Raw genomic sequence first — 18,610 nt, 5'->3', positions numbered from 1 at the left:
GCTTCCCGCTCCAGTGTCCGCCCTGCAGGAGTATTTAGCAAACGACTCCGAGCAGAAGAAGATACATCAGGTGCACCAAGCATCCATGATCCCAGTCAGTTCAGGCTAATGAGCAGGAAAAGTGTGTTTTATCTAAATCATGGAAAGTGAAGCTGTTCCAGGTGCTCAAAAATGGAATCTCGAACAGGGTGAGTGAACTATAATACAGAATGATAAAATCTCTAAAGCTGCATAACACTTACCACGTGTTGTTGCTGCTGCTGCTGCTGCTGCTACCAGGCAACCACTTCAAACTCTAAACACCACACTGTTCTTCTTTGGTCTAACACACTTCTTTCACATTACACCACAAATTTTAAGCTTGTGGTTTAAATATAATTGTTAATATCATGTTAGTTCTTCTTTGTGATGATAATGAGCTGAGATGTTTGTGTTTTTTCTTGCAGAAGGATGCTTCTTTGCTGGCAGAAGAAGAGTCTGTCCCTTCAAGGTAAGAAGAGGGACTGTGGAAATATGTGCGCTCAAACAATTAGAAAGCTTCAGATTAACTTCTGCACAGTTGCACTGTTCCCCACACCTTTGGAGCTACTTTAGAAGTTTCATATGTTAATCAAGTTCATGCATTTCTATTTGCAGATGTTGTGGCTGGTTGGGAGGCAGTGTAATGTTGGCTGACGTTCATTTTTCTGCAGCTTACACTGCTCTGCTACTTAAACAGTTACATTTATCTGTGTGATTTCCATCTGAAACAGAATTTTCAATACTAAGAAGCTTTGTGAAGAAGTGGATGTCCTGTTTTTCTGTTGAGATTTCTGCCAGGTGACATTTGGGTGGTTGGAAGGCAGTGTCTTGTTAGCTGGTTGGTTCATCAGGTGCCAGCTTACCTGCCGCTGCCCTCCCAACTGTCCATTTAATCCAGCAGTAGAGTCCTAGTCACTGTTAGCATTAGCATGAGTAACTGAGTATCTCTTAATATTTCTACAAAAAACCTTAGAAGCTTTAACAAAAGATCCTTAAACGAATTTAAATAATTTTATTGGTGGACAGCTGTAGTTTGCTGAGCTTAGATCAGTGAGAATAGGCTTGGTGGTACGCTTCATCTCAATGAAAAGATTTTAATGTAAACTTGAGAGACATATGGCAGCAATACAAAACAAAGCAAACTGAACATTTGTAATAAAAAGGTAACACTTCAAAGGTGGTCATTGTAAGGAATGTTCATCAAATCTGTCACCATTAACCACAGGATGGTCCACGCACACACAGACAATACACACTCATCATGACAACTACTGCCTCTGTGGCTCAGAGTTTCCAGAGCAACACATCTTCCAACAACACTCGCTGGTAACAGTTCAGTCACTCCTGGCTCAGTCAAGGCTCAGGAAACACAGGCATAACGCGGCAATATGTCCAGAATCTGTCAGTAAGCACCATCATAGCTCCACTCGTTTCTTTAGGATGATTTCTCGCACCAGCGCCGTGGCCTCCTGTCGGACGCTTTCCATGGACTCGTCTGTTCGCCAGAAACGCACCACCTTCCCCTCTGGGTTCACCAGGAACTTCCAGAAGTTCCACTTTGGGGTTTTCTGTACCGAATCTTAAAAAACAACAACAACAAAACCCCATTAACATTTAATTAATGAAGCATTCTGTTTGTATTAATCTATTCTAATCTGTTATTCCACCAGAGAATACCCCCTATGTTTTATTTATTATCTTATAATGCAAAAAATGTTTTCAGCGGTTAACATGGCTGTACTGCAGGCAAAACAGTTTAGCACCTGGATTCTTTTTATTTAGGTGTCATGCTGTTGTAATAAGTGCAAAAAAGTAATTTGACTTTTTTCACCCTAAAATAAGAAAGATGTTGTCTGAATGCATCTCTTAATTCAAAACCTGTTTTCTGCACATGCCTGTTAGTCATACAATGTGCACTAATGCACTCATGATAACCCTGATAACAACCTGGAGGGTCCTTCTCTTTAGACTGGAAAACACAGCAGCTGTGATTGTTATAAGAGGTTCAGTCTAAAAGAAGCAGCAGTTTGTTCTCTAATGATGCTTTATATAAAGTGTTCTGGGACTAATGGAAGAGCTTTCACTACAACGTTGCTGTATCTGTTTTTAATGCTGCTCGGGGGCCTGAAGATTAAAGCCATTTTTTACTGGGGAATGCAATTATTAACATTTCATATTCATTCACAGAACGGAGAGCTTTACATATGGGGTTTAAATGATTTTCAAATGATTGAAGTTTGGTTTCATTCATTTTTATGCACCACTAAATGTTTGTTTTTATTTATTTATTTGGAGACCAGATTGTTTTCTTGTAACTATCCATCAAAATAAGCATAAAAAATTATTTTTGCTTAAAATAGGAAGTTTGTTGATATGTTGTCGTGCTGGTGAAATTGATGACATTTAAATAGCTTCTCGGGGTTGGTGAATGATCAATAATTAAGTTCCTGAACATCTCATGTGGGATGGAAATTCGGCCATTTTTATATCAGACTTTATTGTGATGTCCTGATCAAGTTCTCCAAGTATAACTCAGACTTTACTTTAAACTAATACTATAACTTCTCAAATATTCAGAAGTGTGTTTTTTTTTTTTGTTCGTTTGTTTGTTTCCCACAGCTATATGTTCAGAAAGAGTTAATGTTATGTTACCAAACATGGTATAATGAGACTTTAGATTTTCTAAAATCACTTGAGGTGTGATTAATTTAGGTCTAAACTGTCATTTCTGTCAGGAAGCTGCAGATTTGTACCAATAAAAGCAACAGAAACGTGCATTTCCAGGACATACTGAATGTTTGTTATTTCTTGAAGTGTTTGTGTGGTTTAGTTAAAAATGTAATAACATGTTTCTGCCAACCTGTGAGGAACTTGAAGGCAGGTTCAGCCTCTGTGCCCATTATTTTGATCTTGCTAAAGAAGGGGAATGTGACGTCGTAGGTGGACTTGGCGAACGCCTCGATGTCTCTGCTAAACCCGAGCTCAGTGTCCCCGAACTGTCCGCACGGGAAGGCCAGGACGTTGAAGTGAGACGTCCCCAGCTCCCTGTGGAGCTCCTGCAGAGACCTGTAGTTCGCCTCCGTTTGCTCGCAGTGACTCGCCACGTTTACAACTAACGATGCCTGTACAGGAGAGAGACAGTCAAAACTTATGGCCTCACTTTGCTGCAAAAATAGGATTTATGCAAAGAAACATGCCCTCAACTGGAACTTATAAAACGTTTATATAAGTCTGCCCTCAAATGGGAACAGCTGGTGATGATGTGGACATACTTTGCCTCGATACTTCTCCAGGGAAACCGTCCTCCCCTTCGCGTCTTTCACCTCAAAAGAATAAAAATCCTTCGGTTTTCTGGGTTTCAGCAGCTGGGTCTGCAGGAGGAACAAACACCCCACACAGACTGTCATGCTCAGCAGCACCCTTAACTTTTTTGCTTTGGGGTTGGAGGACTTGGTGGGATAACCTCCTAGTGCCTCCATCTTGGAGGGGGAAGACGAAAAAAGACGTGGTCGGACTTGCGTAGACTCCTGCCAGAAGTCCCGGGGCGGACCGGAGGGGGAAAGAGTTGAGCGAAGATGAAGTTAGCCGGAAAAAGCAGGAAAATACCGGAAGTAAATTGCCTTAAAAATAAATGATAATATATAACACAATTTAAATTACATTAAATTGCTAGATAAATTATTTTTTTTGTTCTAACAATTACTACTTTGTAATAAATCTTATATAATTAGAAATTCCTGTCTTTTTATTTCTTTTGAATGCTATATTTGTAAGGAAAATGTTCTTATGTATGTGGGTTGCAGCAATGAAAAACAACTTGGACTACTGTTTGGCGTTATTTATTAAATTAGATGATTTAAGTCTAAAGAAACAAGACAATATTGGCATTTTAACAGTTTATTTATTTAACAAACAAGGGCATAGAAGAAACATACACAGCCACAACAGCCTGATGCCTCCTCCTCATGCTGGCATGGGATGACATCCCATTATTTAACTGCTGTTACCCCACTGAAGCAGCTATAAGCATAGCATTCTCAGCATGTTCTCCGCACTTTGACCCTAATCTCACTGACCACTTTAAAAGGGTCTATGTCCATGGGTTTTGATATTCAGGTGGCAATCTGATTATCAACCTGATAATCCAGACCTGGGGAACCAGAAACTTAGACAAGAGTTGATATCAGAATAAGCTCTTTGACATTGGCAGAAAGAGAAATTGTACATAGTTTTCAGTAGATAAAGGAGAGTACATTTCATATAATCGCTCATAACTTCTTATATGCACAAGGTTGAAATGTCAGTGTTTCCTCAATTTATTTAATTATATAAAAATGAATTTAGGCTTGTTCTTAGCTGAAAACAGCCACAGCAGTCAGGGTGGTTCTCCTGATGAAGGATGGTTCATATACATTAACTTTTTCTTCACTAGTGGCAAACATGTCACATTTTTTCATATAGACAGTTATGACTCCAATATTTCCCTTAGTTTTTATATAAAGCACTTACTAAGCCAGGGTTTGTAAATACATGTACTTTCCCGTTGCTGCAATAACATCAATCTCTCATTTACATTTGATGAACTCTAATTTTCCACATTAGTTTATTCTGTGTCCAGTTTGGATTGTGCGTTTCCTTTGAATATTGTGGATCATTTTAACCAGACTATACTTTTAAACAGGAACAAAATTGGCTGTTTCAAAGTATAACCCTGCACAGAGGATTGAGGAATTTCAACAATTAAACTCAATAGTTCAGCAGCAAACACCTTGAATGCCATAGCAACCAATTAGCAACCAGTTTCCAGTATTCTAGCAACCATTGTTAATACTTGAGAAACTGCGCTGAATGGACAAAGGTGACCTGGCAACCTTCCTAGCAACCAGTTAGATGCATCTTAGTAACTATAGCAAGTTGAGCTTCCTGAGAAATGAGTCACTTATGAAAGTTAGGAAAGAGAAAGAGAGAAAAGCTGATTTTTATTAGAAGCACATTGGGTTGGTTCTTTAAATAATTAATTAAAACCTGTAATTTATGATCTAAAGATGGTCTAAAAGTCTCCAAAAGTTAACAAATGACTCAGCTTTTGTTTAGAATATTCTCACCGGAAAAGTCGTTAGTCTTTAAATTCGTTAGTCGTTAAATTAACACTATTGTGGTACGGTATGTTCCTTTTTTCAAAGTTTGCTGAACACACAAGTTGTTTTTCCTGAAATAAATGTTTTTTTCTCACTCTCTTTTTCTTTTTCTTTTCAGGGACAAAACGAGACCTATGAAGTCGAATACAAACGCTTCAGGAGGTGGATCATACAGAGCAGCAGCAGAGGGGGTCCTGTTGCAAGTACACCTGTGGCCCCTGGGCGGCAGTGTCATCCAAAATTTGAGCTGGACTCCATTTGTCAGAGGCTGGAGCTCGAATCACCACCGAGGCTCCAAGAACATGAACATAAGATCCTGCAAGCCAACGTTCAAGGTAATACACAACATTTAATTTAATTTAACTACAGTATATTTATTTATTTAATCACCCTGTACTGTCCCCTGTTTTGCTTCATAGCATTTAATGAGCCCTTAGAAATATTTTGGCATCTGTAATTCATTATAACATTATAACGACTTGCCTAATATTGAAAAGGTCCAAAATTATCATCATCATCAAAAAAAAAAAAAAAAAAAAAAAACCCTGACTTGTCAGGTAAGGACTCTTCTTGACATCTAATAGTAAAAATTGGCATGAAGCTAGTTACAATAGCTTGAAACCACATAATGCCACTATTAAAATAATAAGTATTTATCTCTTCACTTTTCAGCTGCCATAATTTTAATGGATGATCAACGTTTAATTTATCAGTTTGGTATGAAAGAAATGCAGCAGTGGTTGAAAGTGACAGATAAATGTTTAAGTAATGTGTGCTATGTATCAATGCATATTTGTGTCCTGCATCATGTTTCATTTATCTTCTGCAACCAGCACTGTAAAAACATCTAATCTATCAGAACCATCTCAATGCACATGATATTGCAAAGTAACACATTTGTGGTTAAGCTGTAAACTAACCCTGTGTTTGTTTACAGAACTACAAACCACCTTGCATCTCATCTTTTTAAACTTGTCTTTATTAAATCTCACCAGAAGTAGTATTAATTCTTGCAAGGGTTTCTATATTATTGCCTAGATGGCTCACCAGTGAAACAATGCAGGCAGGCAGTTGCATCACTGAACACGGCACAACAAAGCAGCATTGTATCCAGAAGACCTGACACAGAAAATGCCCCAAAACAGGTTTGTTTGAGGAACTTGAACTGGTGCCACTACTTTCCTCTGCAAGTTATTCTTTTCGCTTAAATAAGAATATTAGTAAAAATACTCATGAGTGACTTAGAAAATGGAAAAAAGTACAAGGCTTCATTTTAAAATACATGTTCTGTTTGCTTAATCCCCAGCTTATTTAAGATTATGCTATGTTTTGTATATATTCAAGTGCATTTAAAAACACCTATAATACCATCTAATTCAGTGAGAAAACTATACAAATTGAAAAATAAATATTAACATGAGAGTTAGTATTTAATATGAAAAATATGTATTTCACAGAGTGTGAAGTGGGTGTGGAGAGCAGCAGTTCAAGGCCATGGAAACACTCAAGTGACAGGTACAGAATGAATGAGCAATGACAGCATCTGAATCAAACAATACTGCATGACATCATGGTAAGAACCTACATAGTTGGATAAATCTGTAGTTTTTAAAAGCAGCAGCTGCTTGGAGGTATCTAATTACTTTTATCTTGACTAGTTTTTCCGTCTACAGAATCTCTAATTGTTGGGGTAGTTTGTTAATCAGACATCTTGGCTTGTAAAGACCTTATGTGTCATCAAATCATGAAATGTTTCAAGTTTCATTGAATGCACTAAAATTAAATTCACCATGCATGTATGTTTTGCAGTTCATAATATTTCACATTTGCAGATTTTCACAGGAAAAGATTTGATTTGCAACCTTTTGCTGTTCTGGAAAACACCAGCAGGAATGTGCAGTCATTGCTGACACTGGGGGCCCCATCAATGCTGAATGACTACTGTAAGAAAACATAAAAGTACTGCTCAATATGTTGTACATCAGTGCTTGAAAAAAAAAGAAAATTGGATTTATTATAATAAATTCTGCAAATACACTGATAAGCCTTTTTTTGTTTTCCTCTTTTACAACCTCTTTCTTTGCAGACACTAATCTTCTCGACTGCAGTTGCAATGGCATGGTTGCATTAGCACTTGGCTCATCTGTTTACCTTTGGAATTCAGAAACTCATTCCCTGGTTGGACATTTGGAGCCGAGTCCAGATCCAGGCCGACGACACTTTGAGAATCAGGCCATCTCATGTCTGTGTTGGAGCAGAGATGGTAGAGCTCTCTGCATCGGAAACAGACTAGGCGAGATACAGGTCAGTTCTTCTGAACTGAGTATCACAAGGTTGGAAACTGTTTTGTAGAGGAAAAACGTGGTGGTCTCTGTGAGGGGAAATGCAACACTTTGGTGAATCACATTGATGATGGGTTGTGGTGTTTTGTTTCTTTTTGACGTTCAGTTGTGGGATGTTGACCACAAGCAGAACATGAGATATCTGCGATCACAAGATTCTGTAGTAGCAGCGCTTTCCTGGAAACAGCACTTGCTCAGCAGGTACGAGTAGGCTCATCATCCTTTACAGAAATTTCACTACTTAAGCAATATTATGTATACTTTGGAATTTCGTGTCTGAGTTAAAAAAAAGCAGGTGGGTTAGGGTTACATTTAAAAAGGCAGTACAGTGATTCTCAAAATGAAGCGTAATTTAAAAGTAGAATTTCTGCTGTGAGCTAACAATGTCCACAATCTCCCAGCGGCTCTTCTCTCGGACACATCCATCACTTTGACCCTCGGGCTCCTGCATCTGTGGTAGGTGCAGTCATCCAGAAGGAGGGGGTCTGCAGCCTGCAGTGGTCACCAGGAGATGACTTTCTAGCTAGTGGCTCCACAGAAGGCCTTCTCCATATCTGGGATGGCGACATCACAGGAATCAAAAGGTCCCATCAGCCATGCATAACAATGGAACAGCCCAGCGCTGTGAAGGTGTTTCTCTTGTACCATGTTCTTGGTTTAATGCTTATCATAGTTTTAATTTAGCTTGTTTGCATGCTAACATTTGATGTCATGTTATCAGTTGCTTTGTACTAATAGTGGACCTAAATTAGAAGTAAAGAATCATTTAATTAAAGCCAATGGAAACATTCAAATTTATGTCAGGTTTCATGGCAGTTGTAGGAGCCGAAATTGTGGTAAGGATGGTTGAGATGTTTATTGTACGTTACAGTGTATTTCTTTTTTTGTACTTTGGTATTCATTGTACTACACCATTTCTGATTTTCACTTAGTTGTCAAATGTCCTATAGCACCTGAAGTAGGCACTATGTATGCTCTTTGCAACACACGAAAGAGCTATATATTTGATATTGGTGCGTGGATTGACAGGTGTGCTGGGGTACAGAGAAAAAAGGTTTTTTGACCATCACTAAGTTATGTTACTGGCAAAAAAAAACAAAAAACAAAAAGCATTGCTACAGTAAGTGTCAACTGAGAACTGTTTTGAAACCCAGGAGAAGCTTGGATGTACCAACTGAAAGATACTTGGAACAACGTAAAATAAAACCACAAACACGACCTGAGTCTCCTGTTACGAGTCAAGCCGATCTAACCTCACCTCCTGTTAAAATAAAAGAGTGGCTTTAAAGTAAGATCAGTGGTTGCCACTACAACAACCCACCAAGATTCCTTTCAGTATTTCACTTCTGGATGATGGATGTGCTAACTCATTGATGCAGAACCACCAATACAAACACCACCTGCTGGTGCATCTGATTTGCCTTACTTGACTTTTAACAGGAGACCTGCTCTGATAACCACAGCCATACATTGCAAGAGTTCAGTCACATAACCTGATTGACTTTTCTTATTTTGTGCCAGCTTGAACAGCAGGCAAATGGTTATACCTAGGGTCTAGCTGTTATCATTCAAATACAATATGTTTGGTAACCATGCATTACAGGTTTACTTGTGTTTTTGTACTTTTAGGCTTTGGGATGGTGTCCATGGCAGAGAGAAGTAATCGCCACAGGAGGAGGATGGAAAGATGGTGAACTGAGAATCTGGGACACAAAATCTGGGTCATGTTTGGCCTCTGTTAACACAAATTCACAGGTATTTGTGGCTTGAAATGTGTAAGAGGTGTTTTTGTTTATTTTTCATATAAATGTTCCATTAATAATTTATTTTTGATGTCTTGCAGATCTGTTCTCTTCGATGGGCTGAAAAGAAAAGATATCTTATCACAGCTCATGGCATTCCTCATCATCAAATCACATCTTGGACCTGGGAGTTTCCCTTCCTCAACCAGATCAATCAGCTCAAAGGTTAGAAAACCTTAAAATATACTACAAATACAGCAGTAGTCAAAATATTTCTGTTTAACACATTTACACCACCCTCACAGGAATATGTGTACTGCATCGTTAAACATACTGATTAATATTACCCTAGCACTTCTGTCATCTTTCAGTTTTTTATTCAAGTCAGTTTGTACTGACTCATTTATGTCCTGGGCACTTAGTGAGTCTGAAACTATGAATCAAGCACATCCAAAGATGTTATACTTGATGTGTAATGTCACACTCTACTGCAGGTTATTTCTATGTTGTTTTATTTTTTCTTTTCCAGTATTCAGAATTATTTTCTGAAAAACAATCATGACTTTAGATCCAAAGATTTCTTCTCCTCGAATGAGTGAGAAAAATATTGACTGATTTGCAAGAGCACTTGTGAAAGATGAAACTAACAGAGGAAAGGAGGCCCATGCAAAGTTTTGGCACCTGAAAATATTTCAGCTCCACAACTTCCGCCAACATAGCAACATCACAAATGGTTTACATTCAGGTTAAGGAAACTAGGCGATGTAAATAATGAAGTTTTATCCTGCTCCTCAAGTCATCTTAACAATAAGCAGAACTAGACTCATCTACCGTGCACTGCAGACGTATTCACCTCCTTATATCTCCGTTTGGTTGGTGTTCTCCAGCTAATGAAAGGTGTTGGGTTTGTCCCACACAGTGTTTTACTTGATGACCTGATGCCTCATTTATAAAGCTGGTGTAGGTACAAAAACTGGTGTACGCCAAATATAGTAAACTTTTGGCACTGCAGACACCACCTGTAGTTTGCTTTCCTACCCACAGTTTTATGCATGAGGCCCCTGAAGTTTGATTTTAGTTATAGATTACTATACCTCCTCCTACATGCCCAGGGGTATTTCTGCTGCCTTTTGGTGAGCTCCCAACATATGTTCTTGTTTTTCTTTGTTTTATTTTATTTTTTCTGGCCTCTTTTCCATAAAATCCAACTTGGCAGAGTGTGCAACTTGAACCTTAACAAGGTCATCCACTGTAGTCTCTACAAAGCTTTGCACCCACTTCAGGGTTAGCTTTGGCCTCTTACCTCTCTGGATAATTTTTATTTCTCCAGAACTTTGTATTTGACCTGCTGAAGAGCTCCTTAACTTTCATTGTGCTACTTTTCAAGTAGCACAATGAAAGAGCAACCTGATTCCCAGTATAGCTAAACTCTTTCTTGAAAAGAATATAACGATATAACAATGAGTTTTCAGGCTCCTGATTCCTCATGTGTAATGCAATAAAAAATAATAATAAAAAAAAAGAAAGAGAGAAAATCCAGTTTAGATTTAAGAAAGGAAAAAAAAATTGGGAATAGCTTCTTAATAGCTGGAGAAACAAAATCACTGTGCAAAAAACCCTCAGTAAGATTTAGCAGAACCTGGGGTGATGTGTGCTACAGTAATTAGACATTAGAAGAGACTGTCTTGTGTTCATGCTATTAAATTCAGTCTTAAAAATATTCCTGGGAAGTATAAATGAAGACTAATGTGTTTTGGAAACAAGTATTGTAGACTAATCAAGATAAAAAAAAAAGAACCTTTTGAAAGTAATGAGATAAAAATCCTTCATTGTTAATAGGGGTGGATCAGTCGGGGCTTGGTTTGTGTTGCTAACACAAGCTGATCCAGGAAATATTGACTCAGGATATATTTTACTGGTAGAATAGATAATTAAGTCAATTAAAAAATAAAACGAGAAACATGTTTTATGAGAATGAAATTAAATCCTAGACTGTAAGTGAACTGTTCTCAGACAAGCTGAGATACTTTTCAAATGGATCACCTAGGTTCCCAGAACTTTTGCTGCTCCGCCTCCTCCTGTGCACAAACAATAATAGAAATGTGTCATCCGTGCTATAACTTTTTTGTTTTAATCTGGTCATCTTTTACTCACTACAGCATTATTAGGAGAACAACATTTGCAATTCTATGCATGCTTTTCTCAAAAGCCTCCAATATGCAGCTATCAAACAGCCATTAAAACACTAATCAGTGTAGTAAAACTTGGAAACTTTTGATTTGGTTTGTCCTGAACTTTTGTCTTTATTATCTAAATCTAAATTTGTTTCATGGTCAGTGTTGGTCAAAATGTGTTCTTTATTACTGTTACTGATTGCATTTTCAGGTCATTGTCAGCGAGTTCTGCACTTGGCCATAAATCCTGACAACACGCACATCTTCTCTGCAGGAGCAGATCAGCGCTTTCACATCTGGACTCTGTAGTTATACCATTTATCATTAATAGTGCATGCTACTACCATCTTATTTGACCTGTGTAAAATTTGTATTGATACTCTACACCAACAATACATACCTGTGTCATGCATGTTGCACCTTTTGCTCTGTTTTTTAAGTGTCACAGCACAGCATACTGCCCTATTTCTTTATGCCAGAAACATTTTACTGGTTGGTATTGACTACAGAGTCATGAGAAATAGACAAGCAAACTTAGGTTGACAGTAGTGCAGGAAACACTTGAAATGATTGATCAGCAAAGCTACTCAGAATCATACTTGCAGTATTTTAAGTTTAAGTTTAATGTAAGCTACTGTTTGACACATTAAAGAAAATATGGGAAAAAGGTATGAAATGGGTCCCTTTTTAGAATTAGATTAAATCTCAGAACCAAGCTGTACCCTAAAGCTTGTTAGTAATGACCTCAACCAGTCGAAATGACTTTTGTTTGGTTTTACTTGAACAATACATGGAAGGCAAATGTTTTGATTTATTTATAGAAATGATTAAACTGTTACTAAACTGGTGACTTAGTTAAATATCAACTGAAAAGCTGAGTAAAGTCCTCCTGGCAAAGACTTTCTTATTTGCAAGAATGTGGCCAAACAAGACTTGAAGAGAACATTGTGCAGGGGGACTGTGGTGAAGACTTCCTTTGCGAAGAAGAACCACTTCTATTTGGCCGAGGTGCAGTGTGTGAAGTTTAGACCGTCTCACCACAAACATTTGCAAAGATTAGTCTGCAACGCTTCCTTCTAATGTGAAATTGCTAGTAAACAAACATTATACATCTTATTCACATGTTTGCTTGCTGATGTGGCGCTAAAAGCCCAAATAAGTGACTATAGCCTCGTTAAACTAGAACATAGAACACAGAACTACAACCTGGGCAAATGTAGTATCAAGATCCCAAGGCTAAGTACACATTAGACAAAACTGAAACTGGTTAAACAAGTTACACTAACTTACGAACCAAGACAAAGGATAAAAAAATATGGTTTTCCTTACTCTAAATGCACTGTTACCCAGATCTTTAACTGCCTGATTTATACAGTATAAAGCAGTGGCATTCCAGATATCACCTGCAGGGAGTGTTTGCAATACAAATGTTTACTTTTCACATCTAAATCTATTAGAAAGGCCTGCAGTGATGTGGATTTTGCCTCAGCTAACACCTCTCTTTCACATATGAACCAGAAAACAGAGGGACTCCATATCACTGTCCATGTATTGTTCTCTTCTTTATGGCCATTTCCTGGTATTCTAGAAAACTAAAAAACAGGGGGGGGGGAAGCTATTTTTAGCACCAAATATAAAACCTATCACCCTTCTCATGGTGTTCATTTACACAAACGTTGTTCTGCATGTTTAGTCACTTTTGACTACCACGTCACACACTTGGGCAAGATCAACTTTTCCAAATGAAACACAAAGGTTTTGTAACACTTGTTTTTGATAACAGAATTGTTATAAGCTCATGAGATGAACTATTAGAAAAATATATATGTTAGTAAATAACATTTTCCAATATAAAAATAATGACACAGATTGACAGTCGAGTTTGGACACTCCCATTTTCTCCACCTCTTGCATCATCCTGCAGTTTGAACTCATGCTATAAATTTCCAGGGCATGAGAATGTTTTGGTAGAGGAGGTAGAGAGAGCAACAAAATTTGGGAAATACTGAACAGCATATGGTGAGCTGCGGAAAGGAAACAGCAGATGGGAAAAGAAGGACATAGTGCTTATCACTCCCCAGAAAAACACAAGGATTCTACAGCAGCTGCATGTTTGCCAGGGACATGAATATTTTACAGAGGCTGTTTGTTCTCGGTAACTGCTTCAATTTTTATTTGTTTTACATCAATAATCTTATAGCACTTCAAAGATTGTGATTTTCTTAACAGATATCTAAGATAATACAGATAGTACATAATCTTTAAATTCAAGAAAGACACCACCAACTTTGATACATTACTTTGAACACACCATAACCCAGCTGACTAACAGCAGCTTTTTACCAGTAGTTGTCATGCATGTCTCTTTGGAATTTACATCTCCATGTGGTTGTTTTGCATTTTGTTGGTGATTTCATATACATATCTCTCCTTATGATTACTTTTCCCCTCACTCAGTGGTCTGCAATGGCTTAGCAGGAAGCCAGATCATCCCACATTACTTCCTAGTTGAAAGACCCATGCCCTGGGTCAAAGCCCGGGAGTTCTGCCAGAGGCACTATGTGGATCTTGCTGTCTTGAGCTCAGAAGAGCAATACTTCACCCTCCTCAATACAACCCTTGCAAACAAAGTCAGCTTTTGGCTTGGTCTGCGGCGGCAGAGCATCATCAGTGGTTGGACGTGGGTCAGTGGAGAAGAGCTGGGGTATGAACACTGGTACAGGAAGAACTATGAAGGCTGTTGTGCAAGTTTGGAAGCAATGCTAGAGAAAGAAAATAAACTGCTGGCTCGCTACTGTGATGAGCTACATATGACTGTTTGTCAGGGTAAGTAATGCTGTACTTAAGGTACCAATACTGTGCACCAATTATGATGCCCTATAGAAGGTGAACATAAACTATGAAAACTCTTAACAACATTGTGATGACAAATCCTGATCCACTTGCCCCATCGAGTTTGCAATCCTAAAATTACTTTTTTATCAGCTTATTCACCAGGTAGACATTTTTCTTGCAGGTAATAATGGCAGGAATTCTGTTAAAATGAAGCTACTATTATGAACAAATTCTGTGCTTTTCAGCATATGAAAAACATTTCTCTGTCTTGTTTACTTATGCAGGCCCAGTTTCCCCCCCGTCGGTGAAGGTAGGCTTGGTTGGCACAGATTTTATGAATCTAAGCTGGAACGTCTCCGCAGTTATGCTGATGACATCACACAGTTACAATGTGACAATTTGCTACTGCGTATGCGAGACGCTCTTATACCCCTACACGAGTGGCTCTTCACTCATGAGCATCAGCATCTCCAACCTTACTTCTGCCACAAAGTACTTCATACAGATTTCAGCTGTTGTTGTTCGGCTTAACAATGTGACGGGCATAAAAACGATCCTTCAAGACAATCCTGCAACTTTACTAATCAAAACAGGTAGCAAACGTAAATCAGATCAGAACAAGCACAACTCTGTAGTTTGTGATTAAGTGTCTTTTTCTCTCTTGTAGCTAAATTTAACTCACAAGTCAACATTACTTTGAAGATGCTCAAAATCATGCTTCTGGGTCCTCCACTCTGGATTCTTTATCGTGTTTTGAAAAAAGGCAAGTCTCCTTTCATCAGAAAACTAATATTCTAGCATATATCTAACATAATCCTAATAATGTGTTATTTTCATCTTCAGATGACTTCACAGAGGCAGTGGATGAACGCTCACTCATGAAGCTCTCATCTTCGGATGCAGTAGTTGATTGGTTCCCGCAGAAAACGAGAGGATTTGGTTTAAAAAAAGAGGGGGAAAAACATATTCTGAATGCCGTAGACACCTTAATGCAGTAGTTCTCAAACTGGGGGGTGCGTGGGAATGTTTCCTGCAAAGGGGGGCATGGTAGAAAATGTTTGAGAACCACTTCCTTAATGGGAAAAATCCTCAAGACTTAGGTGTAGAACACAGTAAAGAACTATTTACTCTATAAGTAACTTTAATATGCTATGTGTAGGGCTGACTCACTAGCTTTGGACCTCAGGGTTCTTTGCATTCAACACACGCACATCAGAGAGCAAAATTAAAATTCTTTATCACATATTTAGTGTCCGTTACGTTTCTAGTGTAATTAGCAATAAGTTGTTATTGATAATCACGTTGTTGTGGTGGGTTTGTTCGTTAAATATCGCTTCGGTATGTGTGGTTGATTAATCATTATCACCAAAATTGGCTGCTGTACTCATGGTGCATGTTTTTACAATGGGTTTGTGATTTTTTAGTTTTCATATGGAATTTCTAGATGCTCACAAATTGGCTGTTTTGGAGGCATCCATTTTTTCCGAGTTGGTGCAACTGGAATGCCAGCTACCTGGTAATGATGCCACACATTCTTGGCCGCTCGGAATTCTGAGACAACGGAGCACCTCAGTCCAATAGCCAATCAAAAATCAGTAATACACATGTCATCAGTCACTGGTCAAAAATCTCACTTCTATCCAATCCAACTTTGTTTATGGAGCACTTTTAAAACAACATAGTTGACCAAAGTGCTATACACAATTCCATGTTGACTCCATCAACATGATGAACTTATGGAAGATATCTGCTCTACCTCTACCAAAATGAATGAAAAATACTTTTTTAAGAATCAGAATTAGGAAAGTGTACTTTTAACTCAAAACAACCTATCTAAACAATATGTTATCATTTTATATCGCGTGTGAAAGTCTTGATATATTTAAAAATCTTGATATATTGCCCAACCCTACTTAAAAACTTTATTTTTAGTCTCAGTCATTGGCTTTTGGGGATTTCAGTTACTGTTTGGTTGGGTTTGTAAATGACAGATTAGAGACCGGAACATGTCACAAAGACTAAATGAATTGCAGATGCTAAAATGACTTCAGAAGTGAATGTGATGGTACATATTTTGGTATTGTGATGGACTGGCAACCCGAAGGTGTAACAGCTGACACTGACTCCTGACCATGAATAATATTAAGGTTTGGAAAATTAATGAATGGTTTAAGTTAAGCCATCAGGGAAATAATGTCCAATAAAACCATTTATATATATTGTGCAAAAGAAAGTTACTCAGTTTACCAATTTCTTAAATAGTTGGTAACATTTTAAGTTCAGTAAGCTAAAATTAGTTTGTACTTATATATATATACATACAGGTGTTTATAAGACTATTAATTTCTCATGATCAATGCAGGTGAAAACGTAGCATATACACTGACCCTAAGTATCCAAAACAAGCAGAAATCATTAGCCTCATAGTATAATTGCCTAAGAGTGTATATTTAAAAGCCTGTTCAATATTACTTTGTACTTTAGATTTGAGTACATGTTAATGTATATATATATATATATAAATGTATTTTTATAGTAAATCTGTAGGTCTTAGAACTGGAATGTTTCTCCTTTATGAGCAGACAGCTGATTATGAAGCCTTTATCTCTTTATGTGAAGACTGAATCAGCAGTGAGAGGAAAGTGCAATCAATTAATAACCATGTTGTTGTTTTTGTTTGTGTCATCTTGATACTTAACACAGGGATTTTACTGTTAGTTTTTTTGTTTGTTTTTTCAAAGAAATGTCCAAATGTCATAAAATGTGAAGTGGTCCAGTGTTTGTTAAAAAACTTCCTGTACTGTTCCTGATCCAGTTAGACAGATAAAAAAAATGACTGTGGCAGCAAACTCAGACATTAGTGAAGTCAGAAAGACATAGCTGATGAGAGTAATTTTTTTATTTTATTATTATTTTTTTATTATTTATTTTTATTTTGTTTAGTTTTTTTTTTTTTGTCTTTACAGTGTTTTAATACCTACTCTCAAGCCTGCTGGTGCATACTGACTATATAAGCCGTTTTTGTTGCAAATTTTTATAAGATGGGACTGATTCTTTGCTAAAATGTCAAAACTAATCAAGCCTGTGTTAGTATTATGCTTATTTGGAAGTGAACCAAGATATTTCTCATAACTCAAAATAAGGTTTTCTAGGGTATCAAACTTTTCATAGTTCTTATGTCGTGAGGAATTATAAGTTTGGAGGTTCACAGTTTAAAACCAACAAGACAACTATTTTTAAAAGTAAAGCCTATTTGCTGATAGCTTTGCTTTAAAATTCTGTTCTCTGTTTAACAGAATTCTTTTTGTGGTCACAAATATAAATGCACTATAAGAATGTTCTTTGTTTTGTTTTGTTGCTGCTCGTGTAACCAAAGGTTGCTTAAATAAAAACAGGTAAAATGTCTTAAAATTGTTTGTTTATTGATTTTTTTACAAGGGAAACAGCTATTCAGGTTCTTTTTGAAAAGAAAATCTGCCACCATTCACTTCTAATGCTGAAACATATTATGTAAATTTAAACCTTAAGATGACCATGAACTGAAATAAGAAGAAAGTTTCATCTAAATGTTGTACAGATACTGAGCACTGACACAATACTGACATGACACTAACACCGCAAACATTACTTTTAAAAAAATAATAGTAAAACATCCTTCTCATACATGCCTACAAAATATAAGCAGAAGATGGCCAAGTGATGTAATGTACAGCCTTAGGATTATAGGCTCCAGGAGCAGTATCCATCTTCTGACAAACATGGATTTTATTGGAGCACATCTTAAGCTTTGGAGTGTTATTTTATGTACAGTACCTGTGCTTACCCACAAAAAGTTGGGTGGCTGCATGAGAGGTTTGAGGCGTAGCCTGGTCTCCGAAATGCTTGGGGTATTAAGGCTGGTGCTGACTCAGTGCCTGTCACCCAGTGTCATCAATGTCAGTGTCAGGGAAGTTGTCCCTGGCCCCTTGGGGCCTGTGTTTCATGGCCATGGAGGCTCTGAAAGGGGCCTTTCTCTGCTGTTGTCTGGGTGAGTGGATCATTGTCCCTGTGGTGGTCTGCTGGGGTTCCATGCTCCATGGTGGCTGCTGGTTGCCTGGGTCTTGGGTCCTTCTTTGACTGTTTCTGATCCTTGGAGCAGGAGTTAAACACGACTCAATCCTAATAGTTTGCATTCACACATTCACAAATGTACACAGTTACTGCGCTGTCCTTCAGGTTTTATGACTACAGTTATCTTCTCATTGATTGTGCAGTTGTTGCTGTTGTTTTCAATCTTTTTTGTTAGGTCTCCCTCTTCTTTTATTCCTCCCAATAGGTCCAGCATTAAATTGTATTCAGCAATAACCAAAATGACACAT

General features: G+C 37.7%; 3 protein-coding genes across 3 annotated transcripts; 2 read left to right on the top strand and 1 right to left on the bottom strand.

Annotated features, from left to right (window-relative positions):
• Positions 1-139: 139 nt before the first annotated feature.
• LOC121648549 (cell division cycle 20.3, cofactor of APC complex-like) lies at positions 140-13,929 on the top strand. Its single transcript, XM_041998746.1, has 13 exons — positions 140-188; positions 447-490; positions 5,278-5,494; positions 6,198-6,304; positions 6,617-6,674; positions 6,992-7,102; positions 7,246-7,463; positions 7,608-7,702; positions 7,903-8,131; positions 9,131-9,256; positions 9,345-9,468; positions 11,629-11,722; positions 13,875-13,929. Exons 1-13 carry the CDS (start codon positions 140-142, stop codon positions 13,927-13,929), a joined length of 1,527 nt encoding a protein of 508 aa, XP_041854680.1.
• Positions 1,091-3,593, bottom strand: gpx8 (glutathione peroxidase 8 (putative)). The gene is made up of 3 exons (XM_042000314.1): positions 3,294-3,593; positions 2,882-3,143; positions 1,091-1,600 (listed from the first exon to the last, which is right to left on the bottom strand). The coding sequence occupies exons 1-3, from the start codon at positions 3,498-3,500 to the stop codon at positions 1,437-1,439; spliced, it is 633 nt and encodes a 210-aa protein (XP_041856248.1). The 5' UTR covers positions 3,501-3,593; the 3' UTR covers positions 1,091-1,436.
• On the top strand, positions 12,009-17,651 carry LOC121649462. Its single transcript, XM_042000313.1, has 4 exons — positions 12,009-14,243; positions 14,537-14,845; positions 14,920-15,015; positions 15,096-17,651. Exons 1-4 carry the CDS (start codon positions 13,937-13,939, stop codon positions 15,248-15,250), a joined length of 867 nt encoding a protein of 288 aa, XP_041856247.1. The 5' UTR covers positions 12,009-13,936; the 3' UTR covers positions 15,251-17,651.
• The last annotated feature ends 959 nt before the right edge of the window (positions 17,652-18,610 follow it).

This window comes from Melanotaenia boesemani, chromosome 11 (assembly GCF_017639745.1).
Source record: "Melanotaenia boesemani isolate fMelBoe1 chromosome 11, fMelBoe1.pri, whole genome shotgun sequence".
NCBI lineage: Eukaryota > Metazoa > Chordata > Actinopteri > Atheriniformes > Melanotaeniidae > Melanotaenia > Melanotaenia boesemani.
This window is presented reverse-complemented; position numbering and strand designations above follow the sequence as displayed.

Excerpts from the sequence above, each read along its gene's own strand:
- LOC121648549 (XM_041998746.1), top strand. The coding sequence starts at position 140 with ATGGAAAGTGAAGCTGTTCCAGGTGCTCAAAAATGGAATCTCGAACAG. Across the intron at positions 189-446 it reads AAAATGGAATCTCGAACAGG|AAGGATGCTTCTTTGCTGGC; the intron begins GTGAGTGAACTA and ends TTTTTCTTGCAG. Across the intron at positions 6,675-6,991 it reads TGGAAACACTCAAGTGACAG|ATTTTCACAGGAAAAGATTT; the intron begins GTACAGAATGAA and ends TCACATTTGCAG.
- gpx8 (XM_042000314.1), bottom strand. The coding sequence starts at position 3,500 with ATGGAGGCACTAGGAGGTTATCCCACCAAGTCCTCCAACCCCAAAGCA. Across the intron at positions 3,144-3,293 it reads TGGAGAAGTATCGAGGCAAA|GCATCGTTAGTTGTAAACGT; the intron begins GTATGTCCACAT and ends TCTCCTGTACAG. Across the intron at positions 1,601-2,881 it reads TGCCTTCAAGTTCCTCACAG|ATTCGGTACAGAAAACCCCA; the intron begins GTTGGCAGAAAC and ends TTGTTTTTTAAG.
- LOC121649462 (XM_042000313.1), top strand. The coding sequence starts at position 13,937 with ATGCCCTGGGTCAAAGCCCGGGAGTTCTGCCAGAGGCACTATGTGGAT. Across the intron at positions 14,244-14,536 it reads ACATATGACTGTTTGTCAGG|GCCCAGTTTCCCCCCCGTCG; the intron begins GTAAGTAATGCT and ends TTACTTATGCAG. Across the intron at positions 14,846-14,919 it reads AACTTTACTAATCAAAACAG|CTAAATTTAACTCACAAGTC; the intron begins GTAGCAAACGTA and ends TCTCTCTTGTAG.